The 15,502-nt window shown below is 33.9% G+C and overlaps 1 protein-coding gene and 1 long non-coding RNA gene across 8 annotated transcripts in view; one reads left to right on the forward strand and one right to left on the reverse strand.

Annotated features, from left to right (window-relative positions):
* ZMYM4 (zinc finger MYM-type containing 4) overlaps window positions 1–15,502 on the reverse strand; it is a 145,359-nt gene that overhangs the window by 43,764 nt on the left and 86,093 nt on the right. For all 7 annotated transcript variants that reach the window (XM_049618724.1, XM_049618720.1, XM_049618719.1 and 4 more), the window contains 6 exons: window positions 14,831–14,892; window positions 14,308–14,478; window positions 7,081–7,165; window positions 6,590–6,845; window positions 2,293–2,467; window positions 1,785–1,997 (listed from right to left, as the gene is read on the reverse strand). In XM_049618724.1, coding sequence (XP_049474681.1) covers window positions 1,785–1,997; window positions 2,293–2,467; window positions 6,590–6,845; window positions 7,081–7,165; window positions 14,308–14,478; window positions 14,831–14,892 — 962 coding nt within the window. The remainder of the gene's footprint in view (window positions 1–1,784; window positions 1,998–2,292; window positions 2,468–6,589; window positions 6,846–7,080; window positions 7,166–14,307; window positions 14,479–14,830; window positions 14,893–15,502) is intronic.
* Window positions 1–15,502, forward strand: part of LOC125913569 (uncharacterized) — a 106,612-nt gene that overhangs the window by 28,677 nt on the left and 62,433 nt on the right. The window lies entirely within an intron of this gene.

Below are 15,502 nucleotides of genomic sequence, written 5' to 3' on the forward strand. Positions count from 1 at the left end.
CACTGTCTCTCTCTCAAAAATAAACATTAAAAAAAATTTTTTTTAATTAGGGATTCAGCAGCCAGTAATACTAAATACTACTAGTATATCATACATTCAAGATAACATGTAAAGTATATCCAGCATCCATTATCTCTGTGAAGTTTTGCTGATAGTCTCATCCTGTCCTACCAACTAGAACTGACCATGTTTCCTCTGTGCCCCACTGAACACCATAATACTTCCACCATAGCATCTCTACTCAGTTTTATGTCTATCTCCCTTAGGAGACATGGAGCCCTTCAAAGCAGGAATCGCATCTAATGTTTGTTGAATGAATTATATATAAGGAAAAAAACAAAACAACAGATACGACCATTTTCAACATGCCAGGTTCTATACTAGGTGCTTTCCCATTCTTCCTTCACATAATCCTAATAACATCCCAGTGACAGTAGTAGTATAATACCCATTCACAGATAAGAAAAATTAAACCCAGAGAGTTTAACTGTTTATCCAAGGTAAAATTCTATTTGAATAGAGAATCAAGATATCAAACTGAGATATGCTTTACTTCTAAATCAAATTCTTTCTCTGTACCACAGTACATATCAATATGTGAGAAATTTAATAAGTAATGGCTAAATTAAATATAGTAAATAAATTAAAATTAAGATGATTCAACCTATTTCTCCTTCTCTTGTGGAATATAAACCATCTTTGAATAGACTGAATCCAAGTAACTTTTAGTACTTGAAACAGTTATCAGGAAAACAGTCTTTTGAACAAGGATAAACTCATGAAGATATTGGCTTTTTTTATCCCCTGTGAAAGCAAAAACAAGGAGTTTCTAAAGGAAGGAATAAATAGTAAAGCTAAGCCCCTTTAATGTACTTGAATAATAACAAGAAATAAAAAGAAACACCATATAATGTTTAAAATTCCAAAATCACTGCAAAGTATTAAGAATTTAAAAGGAATTTCTCAATTGACATTATTACATTCATGAATGTTGGTAGACTGTATAAAAAGTCACTATTTTAAGAAAAAGAATGATCAGCTATCATGCTACAAAAGAAAGGCATTGTAAAATAAAAAAAAAAAAAGATTATCATATCTTTGGATTTATGAATTCTAAAATCTAATTTTTGATCAAAATTTGCTAACAAATTACAAATATGGTAAAAATGAAGCTGTATTTGTTATACAGATTTCATTCAATTCATCTTCTATAAGCCTCATCTATTCACAAAATAATATATGACCTACATTTATTTTTTTCGTATTTCATGAAGAAAGGGAAAAACCCTTATAAACAAATTAATGGTAAGATTTTCAATTTCTGAAATGCAATTTCAACTATATGGATCTGATTCAAGAATATGTACGTAACCTGGACCTTACCTTGTCCAATAAAAAAGTATATTATATGCAAACCAAATATATTTCAAAGAAGGCTACACACCAAAAAGATAAGACTGGGTATCTCTGGGAAATGCATTATTTTTCTTCTTTATGTATTTTCAAAATATTATTCAAAAACATGAATCATATTTGAAATAAAAATGTCATGCCCAGAAGCATGTATTTCAAATGCATGAAGAGAAATATGCTACTTACAAAACTCTATAACCGGGTTTTTAATACACATTCATTTGACAGATCCTGTTTATATGTAAAGTACATCAATTAAGCTAATAATAAGATCTCAGTATTTCTGCGGCATTTTCATAAGTAAGTACTACCAAAAAACGTAGGTCCTCCTGAAATGAACAAAGACATTGGGGTTAGATACAGTCATGTACCTGCTTATACGCCGTGATACATGCTGAACTACAGAACTTCTTAGACTGGCCCTCTATCTGAAGCACGTGGCACTGCCCAGAGCCACTGTAGCAGTAGCCCCCACAGTTCTCACAACAGTTCATGGTGAGGTTGTTGGCAGAGCGAAACTTAGAGAAGCAGGCATCACTGCAAAGTTTATGTACCACATTCTGGTAATTAACTTCATGTCGAATCTAGGAATTAAAAAACAACAAACAAATCACAAGCACAGACCATCAAAAGCTGTTCTTGGGGTGCCTGGATGGCTCAATAGGCTGAACGTCTGACTCTTGGTATTGGCTCAGGTCATAAGCTCATGGGATCAAGCCCCTCATCGGGCTCTGGGCTGACAGCACGGAGCCTGATTGAGATTCTCTGTCTCCCTCTCTCTCTCTCAAAAGAAATAAACATTAAAAAAAAAAAATCTGTTTTAAGCACAAACATTAGATTCCCCCCCCCACACCCCAATAAAGTAAAAAGATGACTTACAACAGCATTCTTCTGACACATGCTGCATTTGGTTGAAATGCTATTCGTATTTATGGTGACAACAGGTTTCCTTTTCAGTTCGTATGTCGACAGACATGACTGACTGCAAAAATCTTTACTAGCTGTGGTATTTTCAAACTGGGCACTGATCACATCCTTTGGATTTAAAATGTCTCTAAAAATGATAACAAAGATAAAATAAGCCACAGTATCATTTGTATTTTTCCTTTTTTGTGAGTTAATAAGTAACACAGAGGCCATTACGGGTGTATGGAAAGGACACTGTTACTTAAATGAGAAAGCCTCAGTTTTCCTGGATAAACTGATAAATTGCTCTGATCCTTAAGTTCTGTTCCATAAAACAGAACTTCTAACACATGATTTATTTCATAGAACTGTTGTGAGGATTAATATACTATATTTTAAGACTAACAGACTACACATCAAACAGTTATCATTCATTATCTCTACTAGGTGGGATTATAAGAGATAGGAATTTTCTTTTTTAGGCTCTTCTATATTTTCAAGATACTCTTTAAAAATAATTAAAACTATTTTTAATTTTACATATACTTGAAAAATCAAAAAAGAAAAAAAATAAAACACTATCATTTAAGAGTAAAAATACAGGGCTGCCTGGCTGGCTCAGTCAGTACAGCATGCAACTCTTGATCTCAGGGTTGTGAGTTCAAGACCCACATTGGGTGTAGAGATTATTTAAATAAAACCTTGAATGAATGAATGAATGAATGAATGAAAGTAAAAGTATATTTCAAGCTACACAGTGTATATTCTAGCATGGTTGTACAAAATAGAGTATTTCCATATCTAAATAATTTAATTTACAAGTATTAGTAGCAAAGGCAATGAATATTAAAACCTTTTAAGGCTCCCTACCACTCCACCCTTTATCTTACCCCTAAACCACTGTTCCTAAATAGTAGTTTATCAGATCGTTTAAGCGTAAAGCATTTTAAAAGCCAATGGGAAAACAATGCCTTGATGAAATTTTCCAAATAGTGTCTCTCTCTCATGAATACACATACACATAATAGTATATAAGCCATTATATTCATTCTTGCAACTTAAATTATACAAATAGAGCACTTTTTAGAAAAGATGACAAATATCTCTGATTCAATAGAAGATAATAGTAAACATAATGGGAATCATCACCAGGAACACCTCATATGCTGTAATGTATAACTTCATACCTCATCTTCTATACTTAGTAGCTCCAGGCACCTCTAGTTTCTGCATTTTTTTTTTTTTTTTTTTGCCTTCACAGTTATTTTTTAAGTAGATTTTAATATATTTCATTTACAGGGGTATTTACTGAGCACTTATATTGAGCCAGCCACTAGCTACATCCTGTATAAAAATATGGTACAAGCATGCACTAAAGGCGCTCACACCATATTGGGACAGACAGACAAATGACATAAAATGCCATAACAGAAGCATTCTTAAAATACAAAAGTGAACTAATTATGAAAAAATATAATGCACAACAGAAAGAGAAATGAAGAAACAATTATTTCAGACAATATGTAACATGAAAGGCTATTTTTGCTATGTCTTAAATAGGAGTTTTCCAGAAGGTTAAGGAAATAAGAATTGGGGAGCAGCATTGATCAAAGCAATAGAGTATAAAAGCAGGTATTTCTCACTCGCCTTAGTATGCTTAGCATCCAACTACATTACATCTTATCATAGATTTTATCTGATTCCAAACAGTAAAAATTCAGAAATGATACAGACAATCCCAAAATAGTTACTTCTCTATCATTGTATCAAGTAATTTTATCTAACAGTATTAAAAAAATTACCCTCCAAATTACCTCTTCTAAGTAGGATTTTGAAACAGATTTTTAAAAACTAAGCATTAGGTCCTTATTACTAAGGAAACCTGAAAATTAAATGATGATTAGCTAAAATATATTCAGAATTTAGGTTAAATTCAAGATGCTAAGAAATATGGTTAATAAAACATTAAGAAAAATAAAACGTACTTCAAACAGCTAATGAGGTGTTGTTTTTTTTTGTTTTTTTTTTAATCAACCTAAGTGCTGCTGCTATATCTCTACTGGTCTATAAAAATAGCAGTGGCTATCAGGATGGAAATCTTTTCTAGCTCCACCCATTCAAATTAAATTGAAATCCTTCTTGGGCTCCTTCAAGGGATTAATTTACAAATTAAACCTGTTTGATTATATGGAGTGGCAGGGGCAGGCGACGCATGTGCCCAAATTAACCAGCTATGTGACACAGAGGAAATCTTTTAATTTCTTTGAATCCAATTTCCTTATACTTAAGGTATGATCCAACTCAACAATATTATAGTCAGATAAATCAGACCATCCTAAACTTCTGCAGTCTGACTGTGTAAGAGGAAAACAAGGGGAGGAATGGTTAAGTGGTAAAAAAGAGATAAAAGAGTAGTTCAGGAATAAAACAAAATGCAAGGAAAAACAAGACTGATCAGTGGTTGAGGACTGAGCAACAATAGAAAAGATATTCTGTAAAATGAGAAGGGGAGAAAAGAAAGAAAATGGAGAAGATCAGGCAGGTAAGGAGTACCTGAAAGGACAGTAAGAGGCAAATGGAAAAGAATGAGGGATTTAAAAAAAAAAAAACAAAAAAGGATAATAGAATACGTGAATAAAGAGGTAGAACAGTTAAGAGTCAAGAAATGACAGGATGAAAAAATGGAAGATTTATGGATAAGACCAAACATAACAAAAGAGAAATGCAATCTTAAAGGATAACCAAACTACGTAAGATCAAGATAGGTAAGATATGATATGTAGGTAAAAATGACCTAAAATAAAAATATGTATGCACAAGAATTTAAAAACAAAGAAAGAGGGCACACATCTTAAAACTTCTATGGGTTTCTGGGATGCCTGGGTGGCTCAATCAGTTAAGCATCCAACTCTTGATTTCGGCTTAGGTCATGATTTCACGGTTTGGTTCATGGGTTTGCACCCTGCATTGGGCTACCCACTGACAGTGCAGACGCTGCTTGGGATTTTCTCTCTCTCTCTCTCTGCCTCCCCCTGCTCACACTGTCTCTCTCAAAATAAATAAAAAACAAAACAAAAAAACAAAAACCCCTTCTGTGAGTTTTCTAAGGTCATTTTGAAATTCACTGATAACATCTCTGAACTATCTAGGGCTATTATTATGAAAGAAGAAATAACATCAAAATTTCAGAAAGTGCCTATCACTAACGTAGAATTAAATAAAGAAGCATAAAAGGAAGTTATATGAAATTGTCTCATGGCAAAACAGAAAAAAGGAAAAAAAACCCTATAAATATAATTTTCAAGTTGACTTAATCTTAGAATCTGATGATGAATATACTAGAATATAGAAAAGAGGTACACACTTTCAAAAGCATGCTTTATAATTCAAACAGTACAAATAAAGAAATCTATTTTTGCTAAATCAAACATGAAACATAAAGGGAAGCCCACATAACTTCCAAAAAGACTTCTAACCACATTCAAATTTCTTTCAACTCTCTAAAATGCCTTTTTCCATTTAAACCAGAAGAGGGAGCATCTTTTTTCCCTTTCCAGAGAAAGGGAAGGATCCACGTAAGGCACTATAAACACAAATATCTAAACTAATAAATCATGGTTTGAACAGTTTAATAACAGGCCAAAGTGTTTCAGAATGAGAGCATTATTCATCTTTTTCTGACCTATTTAAACAGTTTTAACAATCACCTTACCAAATCAGCCAAAATTAGTTCATATTCTTCAAATATATCAGGATGATCTCATCAAGGTCTAAGGTCATAGTCTTTTGATATTAAACACTGAAATGGTACCTCTGAGGCAGTTCAGAGATATTGAGAAGATAAAAATATATATTGGAGTCCTTTTTTCTTTTTTTTTACACTGGAGTACTTTTAAAGATAAGAAAGGTATTAAATGAATTCCAATTAGATAACAGGATACATAACTTTAAATATTTTTGGATTTCAGTATCTATTACCTACAAATAAAATATTGTGGTATTATATGACCTAAGTGGTGTAGTTTTTGTTTTATGAAGCATCTCAACTAACATGGATGGAAAGGCTGGTTTCAAAAACATCTCAATATATATAAAAGGCACATTATTTATAATTCAAATAAGCTGAGCACCTAGGATCCAGAAAAACTGAAAGCAACAACATACTGTGGCAATTACCAAAAAATATGGAAATGTAGAAAACTAAACAATACACAGATAAGAATGAAGTGTTTTAAAAGGAAACAGAAGATAATTTAGAATTCTGCTATACTTTGAGCAACTTGAACAAGTTTTCTTGGTGGGAGGAGGTGGTGGGCGGGCAGGTGGAACTGTATATCCAGTGAGGCACAGTGTAGAACAGAAGAGCTGAGTCGACCCCTTCCTCTGGTAAGCAGTTTGCCCCTTCTGGAGAATTTTTTTACAACCAGAACAGGAAACTCGAACAGCTGTGGCTGGAACTGAAGGAAGCATTTTATTCATGCCAGATGACGCCAGTGAAGGCTGAAAGCCAGTAGTCAACTGTGGAGCTTAAAAAAAATTAAAAGAAAAATGTTTTACTTTTCATCATGAATTTTATGTATATATCCTTTCTTCCTCTTCCATAACCAGTCTTGAAACCCCAAACTAATTATCCAATATAAATGACAGCCATTCTAAATGAGCAGAGAACTGCCTAGCTTACTAATACAAGTAGATACTTCCTCTCACTCATACTGGTCAGAATAAATAAACATGATTCATTTACTCAATTCTGTTTCTTACCAAGAGGACTGCCACTGACTGAAAACACAGCACTAATTTTCAGTTCCCCTTCTTGAGTTTTTTGCTGTTGGCCATGACTATACTCCTTTAAAAAAGAAAATAAATAAATAAATACTTAGAGAAAAGAATAAATATAAAATATCTAAAGAAATCCAGACATTCAATAAGTTTTGTTTTGGCTACATGGGTGGGAGGGTGGGGAGGGGAATTTATACTACATTACCATTAATAAGAAATAATAGCAAGCAAACTATAATTGCAATAAGGGTATAATAGGTTTGTATATGCTGAGAAAGAAACAAAAAAAAAAAAAAATGAAGGAAGCTACCCAACTAGCCTTGTAGCACTACCAGATATTTATTTTTGACAATTATTATTACAGTATTTTAAGTTGCTGTTTATCTATTATAAAAGTAATACACAAACTATATTTTGTATTGTAAAACTATACAAAATTTAGACAAGCAGAAATAAGGAAAAATTCTATTCATATTTCTATCACACCAAAACAACCACCATTTTCTCTTGGTATATTTCTTTCCAGTCTTTTCCCCTCCTGTAGTCAGAGATTTTATTTCTCTACATAGTTGTAATTAAACTGAATATATCATTCTAGTAAAATAATTTCTTGATCACTTGAGTCAGTGAAACATTTGCATATTATTACATTTTACTCCAAAATCACTTCAAGTGGCTAAATGTCCGTGTTTTTTAAGTTGGAGTCCAAGAATCCCTCAGGTCTACAGATGTACTGTAGGAAGTCTGAGAATTCTAAGAGAATATTTTTAAAAACTGCATCTATTTCAATGACTTTTTTGGTGAATGTAAACTTATTTTTAGTCATGAATAACCACATATAACTGAGTTATACTACAAGTTTTCAGTGCTGTTATTTGCTTTAACAATTCTATTATTGCACTGTGAAAACTCTAAGTGCCAGATTTAACTTTTATTTTAATTAATTGCTTATCACACTGAAATCTGCGAAACCCCAGCAGATCTCTTATTCTTGGAATTCTCAGGCAACTCCAAAATATCCCCCTTTTTTTGTGGTTAAGAGGTATCTGGTACATTACTCAAGTTTGAGAAGTACTGATAGATGTGTATTATTTAATAGATATACCAGATTACACAGGGATCGGACTGGGATAGGGTGAGTGAGGCATTTGCCTCAGGCACAAAGTTAAGGTACCAAAAATCTCAGTAATCAAGATAAATTAGTGTTTCAATGCGGCATTTTTAAAAATCAAAAAATGCAAAATCCATGAACAAAATAACAAAACTTAAATAAATAAAGACAGGATCAGTATTACTGATTTTTCCTTTGGCCTCAGTCTCCAATTTGATGGCCCTGCATAACACTGAGATTATATGACCATAACCCAATGTCAGTCAGTCCTTTTGTTTCCTCACATTTGGTATAATTAGAAATGCCATGATGAATATCTTAAGTGAATATTCATACTCTCATACTTAGCATTATCTTCTAAGGAAAGGATTCTTGAAGTGAAATTACTAGGTAAAAAGGCACACAGTAAATGTTCTTGATACACAATGACAGGTTGTTGTTTTTAAACTTCTGATTAGATTTATTCTAGCAATTTGTGAAAAGCCATTGAAAAGTCTTTCCCCACTACTATTTCATTTCAATCTGCAATTCTTTTTGTAATATCCACTTACAAAAAAGCATTATAATATAACAATATTAACCCTGTATAGCATGTTATTAACATTTCCTCAATATGTACTTTTAAAACTTTTTATAAAGTTTCCATTTCTATGCCAAAAATCTAGTTTTTACCTTTGTGACTCCTTCGATTCTTATAAAGTTCTACTTCCAAAAGAAAACACTAAGAAAATGGTTTCATTGTTTCTAAAACAGTCCTTTCATCCAGAGGTCAGCAAACTTTATCTGCAAAGGGCCAGATACTAAATATTTTTTTATTTTGGAGGCCATACTACCACAACTACTCAACTCTGTCCTGGTAGAGCAGAAACACCCATAGGTAATATGCAAATGAAATGAATGTGGCAATGATCCAATAAAACTTCATTTACAAAAACAGTGTGCAGAAAAACAAAAACAAAACAGAAAACACAGAAAGCAGGCTGGATTTGGCATGCTGCTGCTAATTTGCCCAATCCCTAATTTAATCCACCTGGAATTTATTTATTTTGATGTTTAAAGGGCTAGTCTTCTTTTTCTTTCTCTGAGTAACTAGTGAATTCCTTCCATTCACTGTTAACAGATCAGATTGCTTTGAAAATGTCTCTTTTGTGGCAATCTATTCTGTATCATTATCAGCCATATTTTTTTTTTTTTTAAAATAAACTCTACCCCCAGCATGGGGCCCAAACTCAAGGCCCCAAGATCAAGAGTCGAATGCTCCACCAACTGAGCCAGCCTATTTTTAGGATATCACACTATCCTAATAAATGTAATCATGAGAGGTTTAACCATTTATACAATAGTCCACCACTATCAACCTATATTTTTAGAACACATGTCGAATGTTTGTGTGGATGCCTATTCTTCAAAACATTAGAACCTACTGATATTGTCATCAGAACTGTATCAAAACTGTATCTTAATTTAGGAATAACTAATATCTTACATTTTTTTAAAAGTCTCTCCATTCTATCAAATTGTCTTTCACATGACATAAGTACTTTCTAATTGCTTTGCCAAGGGGAATACCAAATATTTTCATCATATTCTCTGAGAAACAAGTGATTTACAGAAATATTGCTATCTTTCATATAACTAAAATTCAACTAGCTACTCCACTATACTTTCATGAACTCTATTAATTCTCTAATAAAGATCCTTACCAGTAAACGATGACAATTTTGTCTCCCCTTTTCCATTATTTCTTCTAATTTCTTTAACATGTACTGGGTCGAAAATCCAACAAGAGTTAAATAATAATGCTGACATCAGTAATTTGTGTTCTTTTAGTAATTATTAACAGGTTTCCATCATTTTACTCTTAAATTCAATGATTGTTATTGATCTGAAGTAGATATTTCCTTACCATGACCAAGAGAGTATCTATTACAAGAAATGCACAGTAAATTACATGAGATGTCTTTCTGCATCTATCTATCCAAACAGTCTTATTTGACCAGTTGAAATTATGTATTAAAAGATTTCCTAACATTGGCTCATCCTGACATTCCTACATTATATAGTATATTAAAGCAAATTTCAAGTAAAAAAAACTTTTTTTAATCTCAGAAAACTCCCAAAAAAATCAATACTTATTGACATACTTTAATGGTCTCCAGTCAGCTCTTTCTTTTTCACTGTTCATGACAATTATTCCAAACTTCTGATACGTTTCTTAAGCCTCAAGTACATATTACTTATATACCATAGTAAAATAAGTGTATCTTAAGTACTCTACTTATAGACCGCACAACGCCTTCAAGGCAGAATCATGTTTATGTTAGTATCCCCCTAAAGATGACTAACTTTACAAATATTTAATTATAAACAATGACTAATAACTTAAGTGAAAATCTGATGGCTTCAAAAGCTTTCAGAAGGAGAAAAACAGGTTATCAAAACAAAACAAAAAAATCCTTTACCAATAGCTTTACCTTCCCTTTGTTTACCATAAAGGAAGAATTGTATCCGTATCCCAAGACAGTATTTTAGAAATGAAGAACCCAGTACCTATAGCCAAGTTAATCTGATATACCTTAAAAATGCCCAGCATTTAATTACTGCATTCTACTTTCTAAAACTCTATGACTATTGTGAAAATTTATTTGCTTTCCCATCATAATCCATTTACTTTAACAAGAGATAAAATTAGCTCTTTTAATAAGAGGAAAAAGAAAAGAAAAAAAATCATGACGTTAATGTAGTATTCACTGAACTTCCAATTTTTAGAACCAATAGAAAAGGGGAAAAGCAAAAATAGGGTCTCTGGCTCTTTAAATTTTCTATTTTAAAAAACCTTCTCCAGGCAGTTTTAAACATTAAACAACTTTTATTTATATAAAGATTGTTAGGATAATAATAAAATGACCTTCATTATGGCCCCATAATGGTTCCTTCCAACCTTTATGAACTTCAGTTCCCTCATCTACAAATGGAGTTAATACCACCTACTATGGCCTTCTTATACAGAAAGATGAGGCAACACACTACACACTGTATAGGTACACTGTACCTATAAAACACTACAGAAAATATAGTCACATGCAGGAAGGATCTGAATAAAGAAATGAAACTGCAAGACCAAATGATATTATGCTGATAACAGAGGTAGGAGGATGACAACTGGTGACCCCAGAAAATCATTAACTGATGAAATAATCAAGAACAAATGGGTTGAGTCTTTAAAAACATATACACACATTTCAGCACCCCAGGTGATTTGGAAAGTAGAGCAAGTATGGAAAGTAAAGAAATTAAGACCAAAATGAATTGTGTAATAAAGGAGAATTGGGAAGTGAGCTGAAAGTAAAATTACAAGTTAAGCAAAGAGAAAAGCCAAAGGAGGTTTTGATAAGGTGCCATGAACTAAAGCTATGATCTTATTAAATCATGACAAAAGTTACTACTGGTAACTGACAGTCAAAAGTAAAGCCTGACCACAACTGTAAAACCTATCAGTATTTTAAGAGAGTTAGGTTAATAGTACTGTTTTAGAAACTGTTAAAATAATATTAGGACTCCTTTCACCAGTCTATGGGAAATGTAAGAGTGAAAGCATTAGGCAGTACTGAACAGCAAAGAATACCGATTTCCAATGGTCACGAGAGAGAAATACCTAAAGGAAGAGGGCAATGAAGGAGAGGAAGTGGGGAGGGAAAGGGGAAGGGAAAGGGAACAGGAAGGAAAGATGAGGGAAAAGAAAAGAAAGACCAGGTATCTGTGTCTAACATAAGTTGCCCAGAGGGATATCTAGAAGAATTATGAAAAGGTCTGATCCCACAGAATTGGTGTGGCTGATACAATAGAAAGGATTTCTCAGAGAAAACCTAACTTTATCAGGGCACCTGGGTGGCTCAGTCGGTTAAGTGTCCGACTTCGGCTCAGGTCATGATCTCGAAGTTTGTGAGTTCAAGCCCCAGGTCGGGCTCTGTGCTGACAGCTCAGAGCCTGGAGCCTGCTTCGGATTCTGTGTCTCCTCCTCTCTCTGCCCCTCCCATGCTCATGCTCTGTCTCTCTCTGTCTCATAATAATAAATAAACATTTTGTTTTGTTTTGTTTTGTTTTGAAAAACCTAGCTTTATCTACTCACGCGCTCGGACTGCCCCGTTGTAGGGTCAGGGTAAAGAATGTCTCTGGACTGTACGCCCAGGACCTATACACATTCCTGCTTGGTTCTCAAGAGTCCAATCAATCAAGTGCTGAAACTTTTGAGGAATTTCTTCCCCAAAATCATGATGAAACTTCATAATCAGCATTTTATAACATATTACACTTTCAATAGTATATAAACATGTAGTTGTTTATGACAATTCCATCCTATTGGTATCCCCCAACCACTGGAATTGCTGATTGCTTTCAAAAAAGTAATATAAATTATCCTTCCTGATGCTCCCCTTCCCCCAAGGTATTTGGTCTTTGCTATAACTGCCTTTTCATCCTAAAGGAAGTGCTACTGAGAGAGAAAGTAATGCTTTTGGATCCCTGCCAGGATTATGATTTCTTATGAATGTCCCATGTCCACACTGGGGCATGTAAAGAGACAGGAAATCTTCCCTGTATACGGATGTGTTTGTAGTCTTCTGAGGCATGAACTTTCCCTAGGTTACCAAGAGATTTCTTTATCCCTAATACCAATAACCAAGATCTCCATTTTGCCTGCTTCTGTTAACATGCTTTCAATCTACCTTGTATTTAACTATTTTCATATTCCTGCTCTGCCATCTTCTTTGTTACCTTCACACTCATAACCATCCAGTTCCTACAGCTTTATCATCACTACTCTATACTGCTACCTTCCACTGAGCACCAAGAAATTAACTGAACATCAATGTGACTCATACAAAACATCTATTCTTACATCTCCTTATTGTAAAACAGTGGTTCTCAACAGCAGACAATTTTGCCCACCCACCAGGGGATGTATGGCAATGTCTGCAGACACTTGGGGGGGTGGGGTGGAGATACTATTGGTACCAAGTAGGTGGAGGCCAAGGATATTGCTAAACAAATGTACTACACTGCATAGGACAGCCCCTTACAACAAAGAATTATCTGGACCAAAATGTCAATAGTGCCAAAGTTGGGAAACCGTGCTCAGAGACATATGAATAAAAAAATCTCTTCCACAGAAGTCTCACACATTCAGCTCCCCAAAATAATAGAAACATATGGAAAGGGAACCTGTCTTTAGATCAACTATCATGTCGAGAAATAGCTAATTCATGGTATCTTTACTTCTCAGCCTCTGAATTCATGCCCTTTGTATAAAACATAGACCACCCTCAAATAACTGATTTTGTGTATTCATCCCTCAGTTCCCTTCGTACACTCCAAAATTATTACAGCACATAACTTTTTTCTTACATCCCAACTACTGTAATGTCATTAACTGCTTAGATATCTTCACTGATTTCAGAACTTCAGTTACAGGATCTCTGTAAATTTTTCCTCCAGAGCAACCTTCAATAGCAGAGCTGGGTCCTCCCTATTAATTACAGATCTCAAATTTGGAATCCCATTTCACCCATCAAAGCCTCCTTTACCTTCTACCCATTGATCAAATGAACTAGTTCTTCAATCAATTAACCCTTTCAAAGATAACCTGTCCATTACTTCCTCCCCCAAGAAACTTAAATCCACACACGGTGTGTACTTCATTATCAGTAATTGCGCAAGGCTTACTACCTTGTATAAACTCAATCACAACATAAACTCATAAAAACCACAAACCTTCAGCCATGTCTGCTGCATCAATCTCAAATCCTTGAAGACTCCCCTTCCCTAATCCTGCACTGAAATTGTAAAAATCATAGAACAGTGACATTAAGGAACAAAGAGGATTAAAAGCCTAAATTACTACTCAGGAGAAGTTTCATGTAACTCTTGATTCCTTAGCATTACTCTCAGAAGATAATTCAAATTGCCTTAACCTTCATGAAGTCTCCTCTCACACTGTCAACAAACTACTTGACTTCTTAATCAAGAATTTCCTCTCTCAAATGAAGAATTCACGTGTGGAACAGAAAAGAAGGGGGGGAAAGTAAAGGTGAAATGTTTACTTGAGCATTGTCAGGTTCATCTTTAATTTTGTCTAGTAGTCCCTGCTGTGGTGCCATTGCTTTGTCATACTCATCATCCAAAGGTTCTTCTTTAATTCTAATATTTGATGCAAAGGAATTCCCCAGTTCCGAACCAATGGATTCTTTATTGGCAAATGGATAGCTGGAATCCTAAAACACAATATAAAGTATTAATAAATATTCAGATTTAAAGATTACTCCTCTTCAGGTGTTAACACCCAAAGATAAGCTCACTGGAAATGAAGAACTCTATGGATACGCATTAGAGTCCCTATGCCTAAAAGTAAATTGGTCTATGTCTAAATATCAAATACAAATAAAGAAACTAAGAGCTGAGGCTTCTCAGAACATCTTCAAAGATGTCCTTACCAAATAATAAAGCAAATTAAAAAAACAATCCGTGCTCTACCTAACACATATAGTTACAGTTTAGAAAATGACACAGAGAAAACTTTGACACTTGCCACAGTTACAGCAGTCTGCATACACACTGAAAACTTACCCTAAAGTTTGTTTCTGGGGTTTGTGGTAAATGGGTATGTAATGTTTCTTCAACTTGATTAGCTATTGAAAGAAAAACAAAACAAAACAAACACATGTATATGAATAACAAATCTTATAAAGAGTGACCTAAAAAGCTATCATTCGATAATCACCTCTCTTGTCAAATAAAGATGCTTATTAGAGTGAAATGGGTCCCCAAAAATACCCAAAAGATAGTTTCACTCAAACAAAAGTCTAGCCCCACTTTCCTTTTAGCCTCACCTTACACATTTCCTCGCTCAAACCTAAATAATGTGGTTACCTTATTCACTATACTCTGCAAATTACTTGTGTTTGTTCCTCCCCATTTCTGCTTATATCATTCCAAGATCTATCTATCTATCTATCTATCTATCTATCTATCTATCTATCTCTATACAGACTTCTGATTCTGCTCAGTTCAAAATTCACCTCTCCTCTATAAACCTTCCCTGGCCACTGAGTTAAAAAGCAGCTCTTTTCTAATAATACCTAAAATACACTGTTTCAGTTACCTGAAAGAAATCTTCTTATATGGCCTATGACAAATTCTTCTACCACTGTATTTAATTATAAATTAAATCTTACACTATTTAACCGGTCATTGATACTTCTACTACTTGACTTTTCCCTTCTACTATTAGACATTATG

Source organism: Panthera uncia, assembly GCF_023721935.1.
Source record: "Panthera uncia isolate 11264 chromosome C1 unlocalized genomic scaffold, Puncia_PCG_1.0 HiC_scaffold_4, whole genome shotgun sequence".
Taxonomy (NCBI): Eukaryota; Metazoa; Chordata; class Mammalia; order Carnivora; family Felidae; genus Panthera; species Panthera uncia.